Here is an 18,980-nt window from a genome sequence, read left to right on the forward strand (position 1 = left end):
TTCTTTATTGAAAGCTTCTTTTGATCATTCCCAGGACTCTGTTTGCTTTTTTTGCGGCTGCTGCACACTGGGTTGAGACTTTGAGGGATTGGTGTATCAGTACTCCCAGGTCTTTTTCCTCTGGTGTTACTCTTAATGTGTCGTTCCCCATGTGGTAGGTGTGATGTGGGTTGTGGTATCCCACATGCATCACTCCACACTTGTCAGCATTATACCTCATTTGCCACCTTCCAGCCCATGAGTGGAGATTGTCGATGTCTTTTTGCATGTTCTCGATATCCTCTTCTGTTCCTACAGGGTGTGCTATCTTAGTGTCGTCAGCAAACATACTAATGAATGAGTTATCACCCATACCACATGGTATGTCATTCATGTACATAAGGAAGCAGAGTGGTCCCAACACTGAGCCTTGAACGACGGAACTTGTTACACTTTCCCAGTCCGACTCAGCTCCTTGCGTAGTAACCTTCTGTTTCCTTCCAGTTAGCCACGCCTTAATCCAGGCGAGCACCTTTCCATCGATCCCGTGAGCTTTGATCTTGGCAATTAGTCTGTTGTGGGGTACAGTGTCGAACGCTTTGGCTAGGTCTAAGTACACCACATCTACTGGGATTCCATCATCAATGAGCCTGGTTAGGACTTCGAGGTGTTCGAGAAGATTTGTTAGGCAAGATTTTCGTTTCCTGAACCCATGTTGTGACCTGTGGATCAGATTTTGCTGTTCTAGATGTTGTGTGATACGATCTTTGATAATGCTTTCCAAGACTTTGCCAATTACAGAGGTAAGACTTATGGGTCTGTAGTTTCCTGGATCTGACCTTGATCCCTTTTTGAAGATGGGTATGATGTGGGCAACCCTCCAGTCTTCAGGGACTACTCCTTCTTCGAGGGACTTGTTGCAGATCCAGGCAATCGGTTCACTCAGTTCGTCTGCTAGAGATTTCAGTATGTAAGGGTGAATACCATCTGGTCCCGCAGATTTTGATGGGTCAAGCTCCTGTAATCTTCTCTTTACATCCTCCTCTGTAACCTCCAGGTCTACTAGTCTGTCATTATCAGGTCCCTTGTATATTTGTTCAGGCTCAGGTGTTTCATCTCTTTCCACAGTAAACACTGATGCAAAGAACTTGTTGAGGGTGTTGGCGGTTTCCTGTCCTGGTGGGATAGTGTCGCCTGATTTGTTTTTCAGAGGGCCAATGGAATCTTTTACCTTTTGTTTTGATCTCACATAGGCATAAAAACTTTTGGAGTCCTCTTTTATGTTTTCGGCAAGTTTCCTTTCAAAGTCACGTTTGGCTTTCCTCACTTCATATTTGGCTTCCTTTTGGCACTTCCTGTAGTGTTCTTTGCTCTTAGTAGTTTTAGCCTGTTTGTACTTTCTCCAAGCTCTCTGTTTGCGGCACACAGCTTTCTGAGCTCTTCTTGTTAGCCAGATCGCTTTCTTTTTCCTCTTGTTTTCCTGCTTAATAGGTACGTTCCTCTGTATGAGGAGTTGAATTTCCTCTCTTAAGGATGTCCATGCTTGTTCGGCTGTGCAGTCTCTGAATTCCTCATTCCATTTCTTCTTGGATAGATTGGCTTTGATTTTGTCGAAGTTGGCTTTCTTATAATCTCTCTTTGGCACTGATTCCTCAGGCACAATTAGGTAATTCAGGTCCCATCTCAACATACAGTGGTCACTGGATCCCAAGTGCGCCTGTACTAACACTTCGTCAATCACGTCGGGGTTAGAGGTGATGACCAGGTCAAGTAGAGAATCTTCTCTCGTGGGTTCTGTCACATGTTGTGTCCACAAGTTGTCCTGTATAACATCGAGAAAGGCTTCTGCTCTACCAGACCTGGCTTGTGTGGTTTCCCAATTGATTTCTCTGTAGTTGAGATCACCAATAATCATGACATCCTTTTTCTCATCGCCTAGCTTCAGGAGTATTCTGTTTAGGCAGTCATTTTGATCATCTGTGTTGTTGGGGCTTCTGTAGACAATACCTAGTAGGAGGTTGAGTTCAATTCCTTGACACGAGATGTCACACCATAATGCATCTTCGTATTCAGCCAGTACTGGATCACAATCACGTGGGTGTACCTCTATATTGTCTCTTGTGTACATAATTACACCTCCATGAGCCTTGCTGGTTCTGTCACGGCGAGTAACTTGGTATCCTGGGATGTGTACTTCAGCGTTACTTACATCGCTGTTGAGCCATGTCTCAACTATACCTATTACATCTGGCGCCTCTTCATCGACGTAGCACTGTAAATCATCTATTTTGTTGACTAGACTTTGTGCATTGGTGAATGCACACTTGAGTTTTTTGCTTTTACTTGAGTAATTCTCCTTCCATGACTTAGTTGGCAGTGTTGCTGATTGGTTGTTGCTATCTCTAAATGCTTTAGAACCGTCATTCTGAGCCCATCTTACTTGTACATCTTTACTGCGGTCCGCTGGTTGGTGATTTTCCATTCCAGTTCCTTGGCCACTGAGACTAAAAAAGTTTCCATCCTGAAACTGTGCAGTAAGGCTACTTGTCCCCTCACGTTCTGGCTGTTGCATAAACACATGTGACTGGTGCATTGGTGCTGTATTTACATCGTGCATTGTGCCAATGGGGGATGTAGTGGTAGTTATTTCTCTAGCAAGGGGGGAGGTCTGGTCTTGACTATTTTCCCCCTCACAATTTTCAAGTTTTTTTCCCCTTGCTCTTTGCGATGCCTCAGTTCTTGCCGCAGGTCTGCATCTCTCCTTCTCTGTTCATAGGTGAGGTCTGGTTTGAGGTACAATTGTAGATGTCTTTGTACACCGGGTCATCATGTAGGTTCTTGGCGTTGAATAGCGCCTGTTTCTTTGCCGCTTTGGTTTTCATCTGGACTTTCACAAAATTTCCTTTATCGGTTGGGATTTTATCAGCTTTATCAATGTCGTTTGGATTCACCTTGAGCTTGGCTTGAAACAGGTCCTTCACTGCTTTCAATGTTGTACGTGGGGTGCTGGTGTTCGTGACTTCAGGTACAGTAGGTTGCTTACAACAACGTTGAGCTGTCTTTTTTCTTGTTCCAAAACTTCTCTGACTGTTCTGTGCAAGTCTTGTCTTTCGGCGGCAGGGGTAGCATCTCTGCTGTTTGTTTCGATAACTCTCAGTCTGTCTTTGATCTGTTTGACTTCAGCTTCGAGGTTATTATGTCGTTTACGCAGATCAACCATTTCTCCAAGTAGTGCTTTGGCATACCTTTTACATGTCTTGCAATGCCATGGTATATCATGTGAGCCTTGCATGCCATATTTATTCAGTATTCATTGCAAACAGATCGTCGGAGAGGCCCCCACAGGACTGGTGGTAGTATGACAAACATATATCACATACAACTGCATCTGGACTACTCTGACCTGGCTTGCAGTCAATAACTTGGTCACACTTGCCACATGTTACAGACTCTTCATCATCATGATCATCCACCTTGTTTTCAATTTCTCCATATTGGTAACTGTCAGACTGCATGTGCTCTTCATCATGACATTCATGCATATTTTGTTTTGATTTTACACTTCTGCTATCTTCATGTGGTATAAGTCCTCCATCATACTGTCTCAATGTGAATTTCAGTGACATTCTTTCATCTGGTAGTTTTTGTTTGCTCACATCAGTCACTCGTTCATCCATGCTCATACTGGCCATTGACATTTTGCTGGCTGCTGTATGTGTACCAGCGTATGTGGCAGCCATGTACCTTCTTAACACATGCTATGTGTGGTACATTCACTCAGTATGACAAGTTGTATCTCACATAAAATCTTGGGTTATTGGGGCCCCACACCCTTGCCACAACAAACAATATCTACTACGACTTAATGTTAGGTACTTGCGTGACTCCTGGTTGGTTTGATTTCCGTCGATGTCGGCTGATGACCGCTGATTTTCGCCGATTTTAGCTTGGTTTTTGCAGAGCTTCGCCAGAACACGTCCTCACCCTACAGCGCCCTCTATCAATTCCTTCAATGATTTTGTTCTGTCGAGCTTTCTGTCCATGTTACGCTCGTTCGCCCCTTTAAAGATAAAATAGAAATGGTATAAAACGCAATGTTCATTAGACTTTTTACAGCTGTCATTATCTTCTCTCGTCAAAATTAAGCCATTCAATTGAAAAACAAAGTTTCAATGAGCATTTGATGAGCATTCATAATTTGACCTTTATTATATGTTAGTACATCAATTTCTGTCCAGCGTTCCACACGTTCACCCAAAATTGTTTGATTTTGGCATAAATTCTAATTGCTTGTTTGAAGCAATTTCGGGGCAGGGGCAGCATATCTCTCATTAAGGTGTTCTAGAAGATCAGATTCAGATTGTATGTGTATTGCACATTGGAAACAGAAAATAAAGAGACATCACTGAAAAGTGCCCTTTTACTGTGGAAATGCTTGTATGCCAGAAACTGAGTGACAAGTCAAACTTAAAAACAATGTGTAGACTCTACTTTTCAGAAAACAAAGTAGATTTTTTGGAATTATCTTTATTAACAATTTTGTAGAATGCAGTTATGATCTAGATGTTAATGAGCGGTTTGTATCTACACAGTATGGCATTTAAAACAAAATGATGATATTGTGAAGTAATGTTTACGCTTTTTTTCTCTCTCTTTTTGCTATCAAAATTCAACATTTGATATTAATAGCTTAATTACAAAAAGTTCAGCTCTGAAACGTTAAGCATCTGGCATTTTTTGTTTTGTTTTGCTTTGTTTTTATTTCAGGGGCTAACAAATAGCATTTTATGCACTGAAAGTCAAATTTTGTAATGTAACTGATTTCAGGTCATTTGGGAAATTGTCACATGCATTGCCAACCATATCAACTAGAGGCTACATTGCAGGAAGCAGAGCTCATGAGCGAGTGTCGGGATATCAACCAGGGGACAGAATTCATGGATTCTCAGTTCAGAAGGTAAGCTACAAGTATGTCTGAAGTAAGCTTTCACAGCATCCTGAAATGGAATGAAAACTTAATAATGTTAAACAATGAATTGTGGCACCATTATTGTAAAATAATTTTTCATTAAATTTCATTAAATGTCATTTGTCATTAATTACGACTGGTTAAAGTCTGGTAAATTGTGATAAATAATATAGGAAGTCAACAGAACAATAGAAGCTTGAATTGAAATGGTGCAGACAATAAGAATGATGTGCACACTGAATGTTTCATATTATAATAGAGTGATATGTAGGAAGTTTTGATGGTCTGGGATACATGTTTTAGGCAGCACTTGATTTTCTTGTATTTAAATCTTTGCACACTTGTAATTTTTCCTTACCAAATAATTAATGATAGATATTGGGTTTTACATAATGAGTGATAAATTGTATAAGGGGCAATGGATACCATCACTGATATTTTAACCAGTTGAGGATGAGTTAATTTTGCTATGAAATAAACACCTGCCCGAGTATACATGTACTTGGAAATAGTCTTCAAAGGGTCAATAATTGCCATCACTCTTTTGTTCTCATTGACATATTTGTGTGTGTGTGTGTGTGTGTGTGTGTGTGTGTGTGTGTGTGTTTAGTATACTTTAATTTTTTTTTTTTGCAAGAGATAGGAAATGGTATGCAGTTTATGGAATCATTCAAATTATACATCACAATTTTTTTTTTCCAATTACGTGCATCCCTTTTGCATATTGTTGCATTCAATCCCATGTAGTCCATAATGAAGTTGTCCTCAACAGCTGTATGGAGTATGAAGTAGTAAGTTTAAAGTTATAAAGAAAAAATGTTTCACACTTTCATACAGATTCATTTACATGTAGATTTTTATAAAGGCTGCATGGCAAATTTCATTTTCCCTAAGTTCTACTGTTTGCAACATATTTCTTTTTGTTTATGAAGGAAGCAAAAATCTCAGGCTGTGTATTTGCCAGAGTGTAGGTCAATAATGAGCTACCTGAATCTACAATATTTAAAGTAGGGTAACATCATAGAACCATGCTGTGCTTAGAATGCATTTTACATTTTCATGTTTTGATGGGAGTGGAATTTGTGCAAACCATGCAGAGATTTTACTATCAATCAGAGTGATAGTGAAATGACCAGCAGTTGCCAAACATCATTTCCAGATTTAGTGTAGAGTAGTTTTAATATGTAATTTTACAAGAGTTGTGTACAGCTGAATAATGAAGTACTTTTCTTTTTGTTACCTCCCCCAAAATATTTACATTGAAAACAGCTACAAATATCCTTGCTACTTTAGGATTGATAACTTACAAAATTCCAAAGATCCACCCAACATATTGTTTATAAATCTAAATGAAGCAAGACATTCAATATGCTTTTGAATATAAATTGTTCATGTAACCATTCTGTGGTCTACCAGGTAGTTCCTATTCCTGAGCTGTACTTGACTGCATTGCAACTGACTCATGACAAGACTGGTGCACAGTATCTTCACGTCGCTAGAGAAGACACCAACAATGTCTTCAGGTAAGGCTCCCCCCCCCCCCCATATCAGGATATGATACAACATATACCCTGATGCATGGAATTTTGCATTGTTTAACTACCCTGGATGAAAAAATTGCAGTGTTTGAAATGTGCAGACATTATTAGTGGTGGTACTATAATTGTGCCATAACTTAATGCCTCCAATAAATGCCTGTTATAGCTTTGTAGTAGAAAGATAATTGCCATAATCAAATAATGTTAATATGATGCATGTATGAAATTATGCAACAAACAGAAGAAATTTGTGAGTAATGCCTCTTAGCAATTTCATCCATACATTGCTTTCCCTTTCATGCCATTCACAAAAGAAAACTGGGACAGATTCATCTACATGAATACTTACAATTGAATCTACCTGACTAGGAGCATGAAAAGCACAGTACAATATCAGCATAGTTGTCTTCTTTCGGTAATACCAGATCTATCTGAAGATGTGTTTGTCATTGATGTAGTGTTGGATTTCGGACCACACCCATGGACAGTAGTGGAGTTTCACACATCTTGGAGCACACAGTCCTCTGTGGTTCTCAGAGATTCCCTGTCAGAGATCCATTCTTCAAGATGCTCAACAGATCTCTCTCAACTTTCATGAATGCTTGGACAGGTAATTCACCATGTCACTTTTTAACAATACTCAGCTCTTTCTAGACATTTTTCAGGATGTATCATAGAGAGCTATAGTTACCAAAAGTCATTTGTTGTAACATATGTCCAATTTCACTGAACCTTCGGAGGTAAGTTTAGGATTTATATTTGTGAATTTGCTTCATGAGAATATGACATTTTCTTGTCATTTTAAATAAGTGAAAACAGAAATGAGTTTGGTGTGGAAGCGATGAATACTTTTGAGGAAATGCAAGTATTAACATAGTTTCCCTTTAATAGCAGATCACCTGTAGTGTTCTCAGATATCACTGTTATAAATACCCTACATGTACAGAGAATATGACTCCTATCTGATTCCACATTCTTGATGCCCTAATGTTGGATTTCTTCTTGTCATGCCTGTATGCTGATTTTGTTCTGTTTTTGCTGTTGTGATGTGAGAATGAACTCATAATTGTTCGAAATACAATACTGTGATGTAGTGAATAAAGTTCAGAATTCTGAACCTTTGTGTGAGTTATTTATTACCAAGTCATTGGCTTGCACAAAAACCCCAAACAAACAGTGAGATGCATGAAAATATTAATAACTCATAGGTTTGTACATGTTGAATGTCTGTTGGAATTTAAGCAATATTTAGCAATATTCAACCAATAATAATTATTTCTTTCTGATGATCATATCCACAGCTAGTGACTACACCATGTATCCATTCTCAACCCAGAATGCCACAGATTTTGAGAATCTGCTTTCAGTCTACCTTGATGCTGTGTTCTTCCCTAGATTGAGACAACTGGATTTCATGTAAGTCTACTCTTTGAGGCTCTTCATTCAGACTGATTTCCAAGGAAAACAACAACAACAACAATGTTTTGAACTACAACAAACTAGAAGAGCTGATTACATGTGTGTGCAGAATTAGATCCAATGGAGAAAGAGAGAGTTCAGTGAATAATATGAAGACAATGCCAACAAAGGGTAATGATGACTGTCCGGGTTGTGGAAAATGCATCCCACCTTTCTTCCTTGTATGAATTATTTGTCGAGTACATGCTTTGGTGGATTTTGGTGATACCATGTGTTGGGATCAGTGGATAAAAAAAAGCAAACAAACAAACAAACAAAAAAGCCACACACACAAACTTGTTGTCAAGGTCAAATGTGCGTATAGAATTATATAACGACCATATACTTGTATGGACCATGGAGATACAGGCATTGGGTCAGGAGCTGTCCTGAAATTTATGCACTTACTGTATTTACACAGGTATGCATGCCCCCATATACAAGCGCATTGTGACTACAGTGCATAACCTTTTCCTTTTACTTGTTACATGTACATTAGTCCCAAATTCACTCCCTAGGAAGTAATACCAGGATGCAATTTAACAGTAACACGTATTTAACACGTATGTGAATAACATACTTACATTGTAAATCCATACAGCAAACAGGGTTTACAGAAGACTACATAGATCTGAGGGGAGTTTGATAGTGCAGCTTCTCTGAATGTGTGTAGATTAGTGATATAAACATACTGACCTCACTAGATCCTGATAGACTGGTCCAGATTTGGTTTGTTTGTGGAAATTTTGAGAGCTTGAAGAAAACATGGATGATTGTATTGTGCTGCAGAAGCTGTTATTTTTACAACAATGGGGTTTAGTTTTCATGAGAATCACTGTTGGACCACAAATTTAACAACACACAAAAATATTGTGACGGGGCAGGCATTTGTGCACTTACAATAACCTGGATGTCAAATTGCGAAAACAATGTCTCACAAAAAATGTCTTATGACCTTATTCGCATAAAAAATATCTGCATGAAAATAAGAGCTCTGACAGTATTGAAGGTACATTGTGTGACCATGACTCATGCTAAATGTTTGTGAGGTGAAGTCAAGGAGACAGGTGAAAGAGGAATTCTGAGGAACAAATGCTGCCTGCCTCTACATAAACATGAACCCTGTGCATAATTCTCACTCTTGAAACTTTATTGCTGTGAAATGTGTTATGAATTCATAATTGGATCTGTAAAAAACAGTGACACCGTTTAGGATTAAGTGTTCTGCTGCAATTGAGTATGGGTGTATTGTGTTGGTCATGGTCTTTACCTCCATTGATGGTGCATGGCAGCTGAGCCTTGGGATAGCACCATGGCAACTATTTATAACTTTTTTTTTCGTCTGATAGTGTGTTATTAAGTCACATTTTGTACCTTTTTTGATAGGTGCCTTGATAATGACCATGCAAGTATGTTCAGTATTTCAAGGGCCTAAAGTTTGTTCTTCTAATAAAAGTACCAGTGAAAGGTATTGCCACATGTTCCATCATCAAATGATAACTAATCAAGATGGGTTTTTCCAACCTGATTTCAGGCAGGAAGGCTGGAGGTTAGAGCATGAAGTCACACAAGATTCATCGTCTCCAATCATCTACAAAGGTGTTGTCTTCAATGAGATGAAAGGAGCTATGGTGAGAAGAGTAGAACTGTTCTGACTGCCTCATATGTTTAAAAGCTCAAAAGTAATGGTGGTGGTGTAGATAGCTTGAGGATTGATGCTACAAGGAGCTGAAATGTCTTTGGATTACTGTACAGGTAATATGAGGTCACGTAAGTTAATAAAAATGACAAGAACTTCAAACCTTCACTGGTGTCTTCCAGCGACTTGACAGTGTTTTCAGATCACTGGTGTATTCCAATGACATGACAGTGCCTTTAACCCGTTGAGGACGGACTGATTTTGCTACAACATGCATAATTTTCCATTGACACTTGCCCAAGTATACTGTGGACTCGTCCTCAACGGTTTAAGATAGCATTGGATCTTCCGTTAATTCCCTAGTCTTTTGTCAAGGCCCTCTGGCTGTATGATGGCTATAAATGGGTGAGCGAAGCGAGACCACCCAAGTGTGACAGCACGAGGGCCTTTTGAGGTCTGCTATTATTCATGACACATGAACCCTAATTTTAACGGCTTCTAGTCGACCGCTCCCCACATCCTCTGTCTTGCGGTGTCCAGTGTGTTCGCATGCATCTCTGACCACCAGTAGAGGTCTGTGGCATGCATTCGCCGTATGCAAATAGGGTTCGCTCAGAAAGACATGCAAATTGGTCGATTTTTGCTCAAGTTGGTAATTCTAAGGTATGTCAATTAACCCATATTTTCATGATACAACGTATGCACTAGCCAAATAGTTGCTCACAAATCCAGTCAAAGTTGACAAAATGACATTTATTCAATATATTGACACACTGCTCAAATGAAGTTGCATTTTAAAATTTGTTAGTGTCTGTGTTCTAAAGTCCAAGCAAGTCATGTGACCCGTGATTATCTCTGTGTTTCAAGAGCAATGTCATTTATTATCTTCTATCCCACAGTCCAGTCCTGACCAGCTGTATGCTCGCTGTGCTCAATCAGCTCTCCTTCCATCTCACACGTACTCACACAATAGTGGTGGGGATCCACTTCAAATACCTGATCTAACATGGGATCAACTCAAACAGTTTCATGCTACACACTATCATCCAAGCAATTCAAGGTAAATGTCATATGTGTTTATCCTGGCATGCAGTAATGTAATGGGGGGGGGGGGGGGAATGCTTGCAGAGCTTTTATTAAAAAGGACAGCGATGAAGTCCTTAGTGCTGTAACACTGTTACCAATGGTTTGTAGTACGTAATCCAGAAGACTAAAAGCTAATAGGTTTTTGCACACTGTTACAGTATTGTATTGCGAAGTCAATTTGTAGTTTTGTAGGTTTTCTATTACTGTGTACATAAGAGATGATGTTGTAATCAGGATCATATTCTGGTTTGCTCTAGCTCATCAAGGGAGGATAGTATACAAATATCGACTGCTGCAGAGGGAGATGGTAATAAACTATTTGCACCGAGGTGATTTCTCAGCAGTGCTATGTCCCGAGACAAAGTGGAGGGACATGGCACTGTTGAGAAATCACTGAGGTCGAATAGTTTTACCATGGCCTGAAAGAAAGCAGTCGATATTTTTTTTATTTCCCTCTCGAGCATTTTACTAGAGTGATGACGGTTCCCTTTTAGAAAAATGTGCAGGTTTTCTGAACGTTAAATCTAACGTTAGGCCGTAGCAGTGCAGCAGCAGTGCGTGCAGCGCGTAGCGAACGACACCGCTGCGCTATACGTAGGCCACTGAGTATTACAACGTTGTTGATTCCTACACACGTGCTACACTACAGCGTGCAAAACTTTGAAAGATCGAGGGGGTCCAGGACTACGTTAGAAGTAGGCCTAAAGCGGCTTCGTTTTCAGATCATCTTCAAAATCGGTTTTAGTTTATTCCTAATTCGTACCTGATATGGTGTCCTCCTGTGATCATTCCTCCGTTACTTGAAGCAGTCACTTTGTCAATTGAGCTGAACTGCATTGATCACACTAACGTTACACACACACACGCCATCGCATCACAGATTTCTGCAATGCCGTCGCGCATGTACCACGCTAGCTGCTAGTGCTAGCTGGCTACAAGCCACAGGACTGTCGCTCAAAAGTATCGCTACTGCGCCCACTGCGTACATTCTTAAGTGAGAAATGTAGATATCGATCACACGATCACGATTGGGCGCAGATCGTGGATTCCCAAAAGTACTATATCACGCTGGCTAGTAACCAATTGCACCGCATCCAGCTGCTCGTAGCTAGATAGTGAAACTACACCATGTTCGTGCTCTGTGTAATCCTATGGCAAGAAACTTTACATGAGGGATATAGTTAGTCATATGTCTCAACCTGAAGGAGTTATTGTATGTCAGTCTGTGGTGTGCAGTTATTTAGGAGCCATTGTTTGGAGGAGATATTCATCCTGATGTAACCCCCTTTTCTTTTGTGGATGGAATCTTATTATGTGTGTTTTTTTTTTGTATGCTATGTTTTAAGCAGAGTTTTATCTTCCTGGTCACTAGCTCAGTTTGACAAAGGAGTAACTTACTTTGTAGATGATTCCTTTCGGTTTCTACTTGATACTACCCTGAATTACAGGTTTTATACATATGGTGACTTGCCAGTAGAGCGCCACCTAGAGTTGATAGAGGAGAAGGCACTATCTCACTTTGGCAGCATAGATCCCAACACCATGGTACCAGATGAAGTGAGATGGACCAGTCCAGTGAGTTTTAAATTCTTAGTTTACCATCTTGTGGTACAAACGTGTATATACCTCAATTTACTCCATGAACTTGTTTAGTGTACCCTGCAATGTCACTTAGCTTCAGTGTGTGATTGGTTTAAGTATACTAACGATTTACATGGGTGAGAAAAGTGTGAACAACTATTGATATGAAATGATCAAATTCAGACCATGGAGGCTGCGAATTTCAATTATTCTTTGGTCTAAAAATTACCTGCACAGTCAAATTGCACTGAATAGTATTACAACTGTACTAGTTTCTATGTTATGGTATATGGGCCCTGGCTTTGTTTTCATCCATACAAATGTACAAGAAACCTTATGATGTAGAATATAAATGTTCTGATGATTAGGTATTTTCTCTGGACATCGTGTAGAACATAGACTCTTGATTAAAAAAAAAAAACCAAACCAATATTTCCCCATATCTTTGCTGTTGTGTAATGGACTGTTTCGTAAAATGTCTTAAATTATGATGACAGTGAGAATAATGTTTCTGTTTCACAGCGAGAGCACACAGTATTTTGCCCTCCTGACCCCATGACCCCCGACCCCAGCAAGCAGACAGTACTGAGTGCAAGCTACATGATGGGAAGGTATGTCATACTTGAAGAATTCACATAGTAATGCACAATGTACAAGCCTTTAGGGTTACTGAAAGTTTTGAGCCTCCAAAGAGATGGTAAGAGGCAGAAGTACTTTACTGCCTTCATCGTCCCCCTGTGAGTCCACACACTTCCTGTAGTGGTGATGGAGTGTCTCCATGCCACTGTGATAGAAACAAGACCAATTCGGTGGTCATTCTGTGCCTCTCTTCTCATTTTTTGGCCGTAGGAGCTTCAGAAGATTTAGTCTTGAGAAGACTTAGTCTTGAGAAGACTTAGTCTTCAGAAGACTTAGTCTTCAGAAGAGTAGTCTTGCCCATTGATAGTACAATGTACCTTCCTTCTGGAGGAACAGGTAATAGTCTACCATACTATAACCAAGAAGTTGATTGGTAGGGTCAAGATGTAATTAAGGATTGTAAGGATTTCATTGACAATATTAAATTTTGGTCTTTGTATCCTAACCCTTTCCATGTTAGGCTCAAAACTTTTCAGTCACCCCTTGTATCTGCCTGACATTTTAACCTTTTAGATTTACATCATGATTTCATCGTGACAACATTGTAATAGTAACAGTGACATACAGTGTATCCTAAGCCAAGTAAATGTGTATGTTGTAGGACATACAGGTAGGGATCGAGATTACAGTCTGCGGATCATAGTAGGCATGTAGGAGAGAATTGAGGTAATTGAAAATTGAAGCATTTAATTGTTGTATGATTCTATTACGTTGAGCTATAGACTAGACTCTGTTTTAAATAAAGTGGATCAATTTCTGATGAACCAGAAAACAGAAGTTTTGATCATATTTTTTTTTTCTGTGTTCAGTATGGTTTTCTTTCTTTACACATATTCAGGACTCTTCTTTACACATTCTAAAAGAATTTTAAGAATGGCCTATTTGAATGGTAGTATTGCTGATTGTGCTATGCTTGAATGATTTGAACTTGTATTTGAGTTTTGTGTTTGTGTCTCTTGTTAACTAATTGTTAATATTAATTTAGTGTTAATTCTTAATATCTTGAACTGTATAGTGTTTTGATATACTTTCATGAATGGTGTTGTTCAAATTTGTCCTATATTTATTATTCTACAGCATAACTGATGCTGAAGAAGTCTTTACATGTCAGCTATTGGGTTCTCTGCTGGTTGACGGACCAACCTCACCTTTCTACCGCTCTCTGGTAGAAGCCAATATTGGATCCGACTATGCACCAGTTGTGGGGTGGGTTCACCCAACAATTTGTGTCAGGTTTTTATTTGAGCTTAGTGATTTTTGATAAGCTTCAATAAAACTTACCTTATTCAACATCGCCATATCATTAAACAAACTTTCCCCATTAATATTAATCATAAAAATTATTATGTTTGAATGCTGTATCTTCTTGATGACCAACTCCAAAGGATAATCGGTAATTCATGCTGGGACCCTGTTTGCATGAATGCAGACCTTGCATTCATTAATGTACAGAATGTGCTTTGGACAAATCGTATCAACAGGGCACTAATTTGTAAATCACAGAAAAATGCAGTGGATGTGTGGGAGTGCAATTTTGTAGGTCTAATTGCAAAAAAAGAAAAGAAAAAAAGGAACTGACAAGCTGTTTTTCCATTTGACTTGTGTCTGATAGTATAGTTTTATGCAGCGGAACATAGATATATGATTTGTCAACAAGAATTTTTTCTCTCTTTCACAGTCTCATCTTTTCTTCTTTCATCCACGTACAGAGTTTGTGTCTGCAGCATAATTTAGTATAAAAACAGTTGGTGTGGATCATACCCCCATCATCATGTAAACAACACCCTCATCAAGCCACATGCATGCTACTAAACATGCGTCATGTGCAACTAGACTCCTATGCATAGCATGCTGCAGTGTGCTGCAGCAAGTTCTGCTATAATGATATCGTGAAAAAATTGTACACTAAATGTTCAATATGTTAAAAGGTTGGTGTAGTTTTGGTCGAGATGGGACTTCAGGTTTTTAACATTTTTTGATGATTATTTTTCAAGATAATGAGAAACCTCTTATGGAATGTGAAAGAGCATATAATTTTAGAGGAATGCAAAGTTTAGTTGATGAAAATTGGTTTTGAAATAGCTGAGATATCAAAAACAAAGCAATCTTAATACAAGGTGGGACCCACCTTTTATTAGGATTGTTTTGTTTTACTTTGTTTTTGGATATCTAAGCCATTTCAAAACTCATTTTCATTAAGTAAACTTTGCATTCCTCTTAAAATCGTATGCTCTAACATTTCATAAAGTGGTTCTATGTATCTCATAAAAAGTTGAAAGCTGAATCCTTATCTCGACCAATACTAAACTGACCCAAACCTCAGTGCTCTATAGGCCTATCAATTTGCAGCACTTCACAGTTTCTTCAAAATTATGATATTTGCAACCATTAGGAATTTTCCAAGTAGGCTCTATGCAGTTGCAGATTACCTGGTAAACAATACAAGATTATATAGACATAATTTGTGTTAATAGCTAATGGCCCTCCCCTTCAAACAACCACTTGTACTGTAGGTGTAGACAAGTTTCAGCTGCATTTCTTAGATGAAGTTTCCTACAAAGCTGTAGTAAGCTAGTCACTCTGCTGCTGAGTACCACTAGGCAGTGACTGTGGAGAGTTGTATGGTATGCTGGTATAGTGATGCCTGTTTGAATCCATTGCTCACCTCCTCAGATTCAGCAACCATACCAAAGACTGCACATTTAGTGTTGGGCTTCGTGGTATCTCGGAGGAGGACACTGACCAAGTCAAGCAGATCATTGAGAAAACCTTCCAGGAGGTCATTGAGTGAGTTTTATGTTCTTGAGTTTGAATTATGACACAATCTTGCCAACATGAATGCTGTACACTTACACAAAATTCAGTATATCTCCATATCTAAGCAATCAGTTTGTAAGGTTATTCAGCGCAAAAATTTGCCACATTTCACCAGTAGTACAAGCAAGCAATGAATGTCTATACCTGCTTTTTTTTTTTAATGGAGAAGCATTTAAAAAAAAAAATTGCAGTGCATACATTTCAACTTTTATTACATGCATAATAGTATATTTGGTTTGTATTCATGATGAATTTAATTTGTTCAAAGTAGCTTGTTGTATGATAATGAAGGTGAAATGTATTCTTTGAATTACAATATGTCTTTTAGTCACTTGACAAAGCAATTGATTATGTTCCATTCATTCATCCCCATGCCAACCAGAGCATGAAAGTGTGTGTATTTTGTATGGATTATTTGCTTTTGTCCTCATTTGTATGTGTGAATTGCCCACCATCATTTCATTAGAGTTTGAAACAAAAGTTTTATTATTACAATTTTTTTTTTTCACAGGACAGGATTTGAAGCTGAGCGCATTGAAGCCATTTTGCACAAGATAGAACTCTCTCAGAAGCACCAGACCACTCACTTTGGCCTTGGCCTTGTTGCTGTATGTATGCTAAATTTTCTCTTGGCCTTGTTAATGCATGTATGCTAAATTTTCTCTCGGCCTTGTTGCTGCAGTGTGTTCACCTTTCTCTAGGCCTTGGTGTATGTATGTTCATCTTTCTGTAGACCTTGTTGTTGTTCATGTTTGTTTGTTTATAATTCCTGTCACCATTTATATCTTATCAACTGAATTTTCTCAGCTCTAAAACTTGAATCTATTTTTAGGTGTTTTTAAATGACTTATTTTGTGACAAGACTGCGTCAGTTATTGAAGACATAATTCATACAATGTACTATTAGAAAAGGAGTCTTGTGGAGAGCGGAGTAGGTGTTCAAATCAACTAGACAAATAGGAATTAAGAAACAAGAAATGTACCAAATTATCCACCAGTCACTCACCTTGAAATTGGTCAACACTAATAAAAATGTATAATGTACCATAATATGGAAGGTGTTGTAGGCACTGTTACACCACTTTTATGTGAAATGTTGATGATTACTTCTCAGTTGATTAAATGTTTGTCCGTTAAAACCAAAATATGTCATGTAAATAATTTGTGTCGTGACAGAGTAGTACATGTAATGACCATTGTGACTTTTTTTTATGCCTCCGCCACAAAGTGCTGCCGGAGGCATGATGTTTTTGTTTTCATATTTGTGATAACATCAGTTAGATCTGTTTGTAATTTGAAATCTTTTTTTTTCCAGGGTCTGATGCCTTTCTGGAACCATGGTGATGACCCAACACCATTTCTCAAGCTCAGTCAACTGGTGGAACATTTCAAGTCAAAGATGACCTCTGACCCCAAGTTTCTGCAGCTGAAGGTCAAAGACTACTTCCAGGTCAACCAGCACAAGTTGTGGCTGACGATGAAGCCAAAGGAGAGTTACACAGAAGAACTAGAGAAGGAGGAAAGAGAGAAGTTAGCTGGAATGATTAGTGATCTGGATGAGACACACAGAAAAGCAGTGTATGAGAAAGGTGAGTTAAATAAATTCTTGCTTCTCCCATACCACTGCTCTTGCTTGAAAATCGTTTGTTTCATTAAGAACTCTGAAGTTTGTATCAACCAAGATCCATATTAGCTACATTGTACAATACCTGTACATTTAGGAATCAATAGACTGTAAATTTGAAGTTGTAATGATAAAGAAGTTACATTTATTGTTTGTATTGCATTAATGCAACTATTTTAACTGTAATACTTGGGATCAGCCATAGAAAGATCAACTATGTTGATCTCCCACAAACTGAAATAACTGCTTTTTTGTTGTGTTTGTCTGTTGTGAAATTGTTATAAGTTGTACATTTTTCCTGTATTGTTCCAATGTTCTACTGTGTATGCATCATCCTGTATTCTTTGTAAATGCTTTTTATTAGGATGTGGAAATTAATGAATTGAGAAAAAAAATGAAAGTTACATTTATTCAAAGAGCTGCAGTACAGCATGTCCCCCCACAAAAAAAAAGAACAAAACAAAATTGAGTTTCATTGCAACTTTTTGCTATCAAATTCATTAATTTGCTTAATGAGATGTACATCAATGGAAAGATATACTTCTCTTCTTTCATTTGACGCCAAACTCAATGTTCATAATTCATGCATGACTGAGCTAGAACAATGGATAGTGGGTCTACCAAATTTTCATTTGCCTACAGAATTGCAACTTTTGAGTCAAGTTTTTGAGACTTTTACAGTGACAAGTATCTTTTCGAAAACAAAGTTAATAACTGAAATATCTATACTTTTTTCTTCCATGATATGAGACCTTATGCATTAAATATGAATGATGCATGCTCGAGAAAAAGTTGCATGAAAACATGCTTCATTTCTACCTATTTCATGGATAGCTGAAAAAAAAAAATCCAGCTTTCCCGACTTAGCACTAGACAATAGTCTTGATACAACGAATGTATCTGCGTGAGTGAATTCCCTTTTAACACATTCCACCCTCATGTTTGTGTAAATTCATCAAAGCATGAAGGCCATTGTTATCTGCCAAGTTGGGAAGGCCAAATGGCCCCATATTTTACTTAACTATGCATCTATGTGAGTAAAATTGAAGCAAATTTTCAAATTAAGTTGTCTCCAGCAGATGTTAATCATTGTTTATGCATGAGCTGTCTTATGAACGGAAAAAATATGGATATTAAAGCTACGATTTTTTTTTTGGCAAAAGTTTTTTAAAGAGGCCTGAAAACCTCACTCAAAATCACAATTTACATGTGCAAATAAAAATTTAGTAGTGTCTGTCCATCAGTGTCCTTTGTTTTAACTCAGTCATTTATGAGTTATGAACATTGAGTTGTGCATTAAATGAAAGACGAGAAGCTTTTATCTTTCCATTCATGTATATCTCATATAGCATATGATATAATTTTGATAGCAAAAAGTTGCAATGAAACTCAGATTAATAAAAAAAAAAAAATGAGACACACTATATAATTTTAAAGCTTGTTGTCTTTGTTTTTGTGTCCGGCAATGGTTGGTTCAAAGGCTGTAAGCTCTTTGAGGAGCAGAAGAAGGAGGAAGATTTGACCTGTCTGCCAACTTTAAAGGTCAATGACATTGACCGAAAGGTCATAAGAACATCTGTGGAAACCAGAGAGATAGGTAAGACTGAAATTAAATATTTGCTGGGAGACAACACAAACATATATATATAT

General features: G+C 38.2%; 1 protein-coding gene across 1 annotated transcript in view; it reads left to right on the top strand.

The window, feature by feature from the left end:
- The first annotated feature begins 3,654 nt into the window (after window positions 1–3,654).
- The window catches only part of LOC139721125 (presequence protease, mitochondrial-like), a 31,511-nt gene continuing 16,185 nt past the window's right edge, over window positions 3,655–18,980 (top strand). The window contains exons 1-14 of the mRNA XM_071632455.1: window positions 3,655–3,704; window positions 4,807–4,936; window positions 6,365–6,471; window positions 6,945–7,096; window positions 7,788–7,902; window positions 9,479–9,575; window positions 10,483–10,643; window positions 12,118–12,244; window positions 12,773–12,861; window positions 13,967–14,095; window positions 15,563–15,676; window positions 16,218–16,314; window positions 17,022–17,295; window positions 18,811–18,927. Coding sequence (XP_071488556.1) covers window positions 3,655–3,704; window positions 4,807–4,936; window positions 6,365–6,471; window positions 6,945–7,096; window positions 7,788–7,902; window positions 9,479–9,575; window positions 10,483–10,643; window positions 12,118–12,244; window positions 12,773–12,861; window positions 13,967–14,095; window positions 15,563–15,676; window positions 16,218–16,314; window positions 17,022–17,295; window positions 18,811–18,927 — 1,759 coding nt within the window. The remainder of the gene's footprint in view (window positions 3,705–4,806; window positions 4,937–6,364; window positions 6,472–6,944; window positions 7,097–7,787; window positions 7,903–9,478; window positions 9,576–10,482; window positions 10,644–12,117; window positions 12,245–12,772; window positions 12,862–13,966; window positions 14,096–15,562; window positions 15,677–16,217; window positions 16,315–17,021; window positions 17,296–18,810; window positions 18,928–18,980) is intronic.

Source organism: Diadema antillarum, unplaced genomic scaffold, assembly GCF_040938485.1.
Source record: "Diadema antillarum isolate AM-2024a unplaced genomic scaffold, OU_Dant_1.0 scf00000139, whole genome shotgun sequence".
In the NCBI taxonomy this organism is placed as follows: Eukaryota; Metazoa; Echinodermata; class Echinoidea; order Diadematoida; family Diadematidae; genus Diadema; species Diadema antillarum.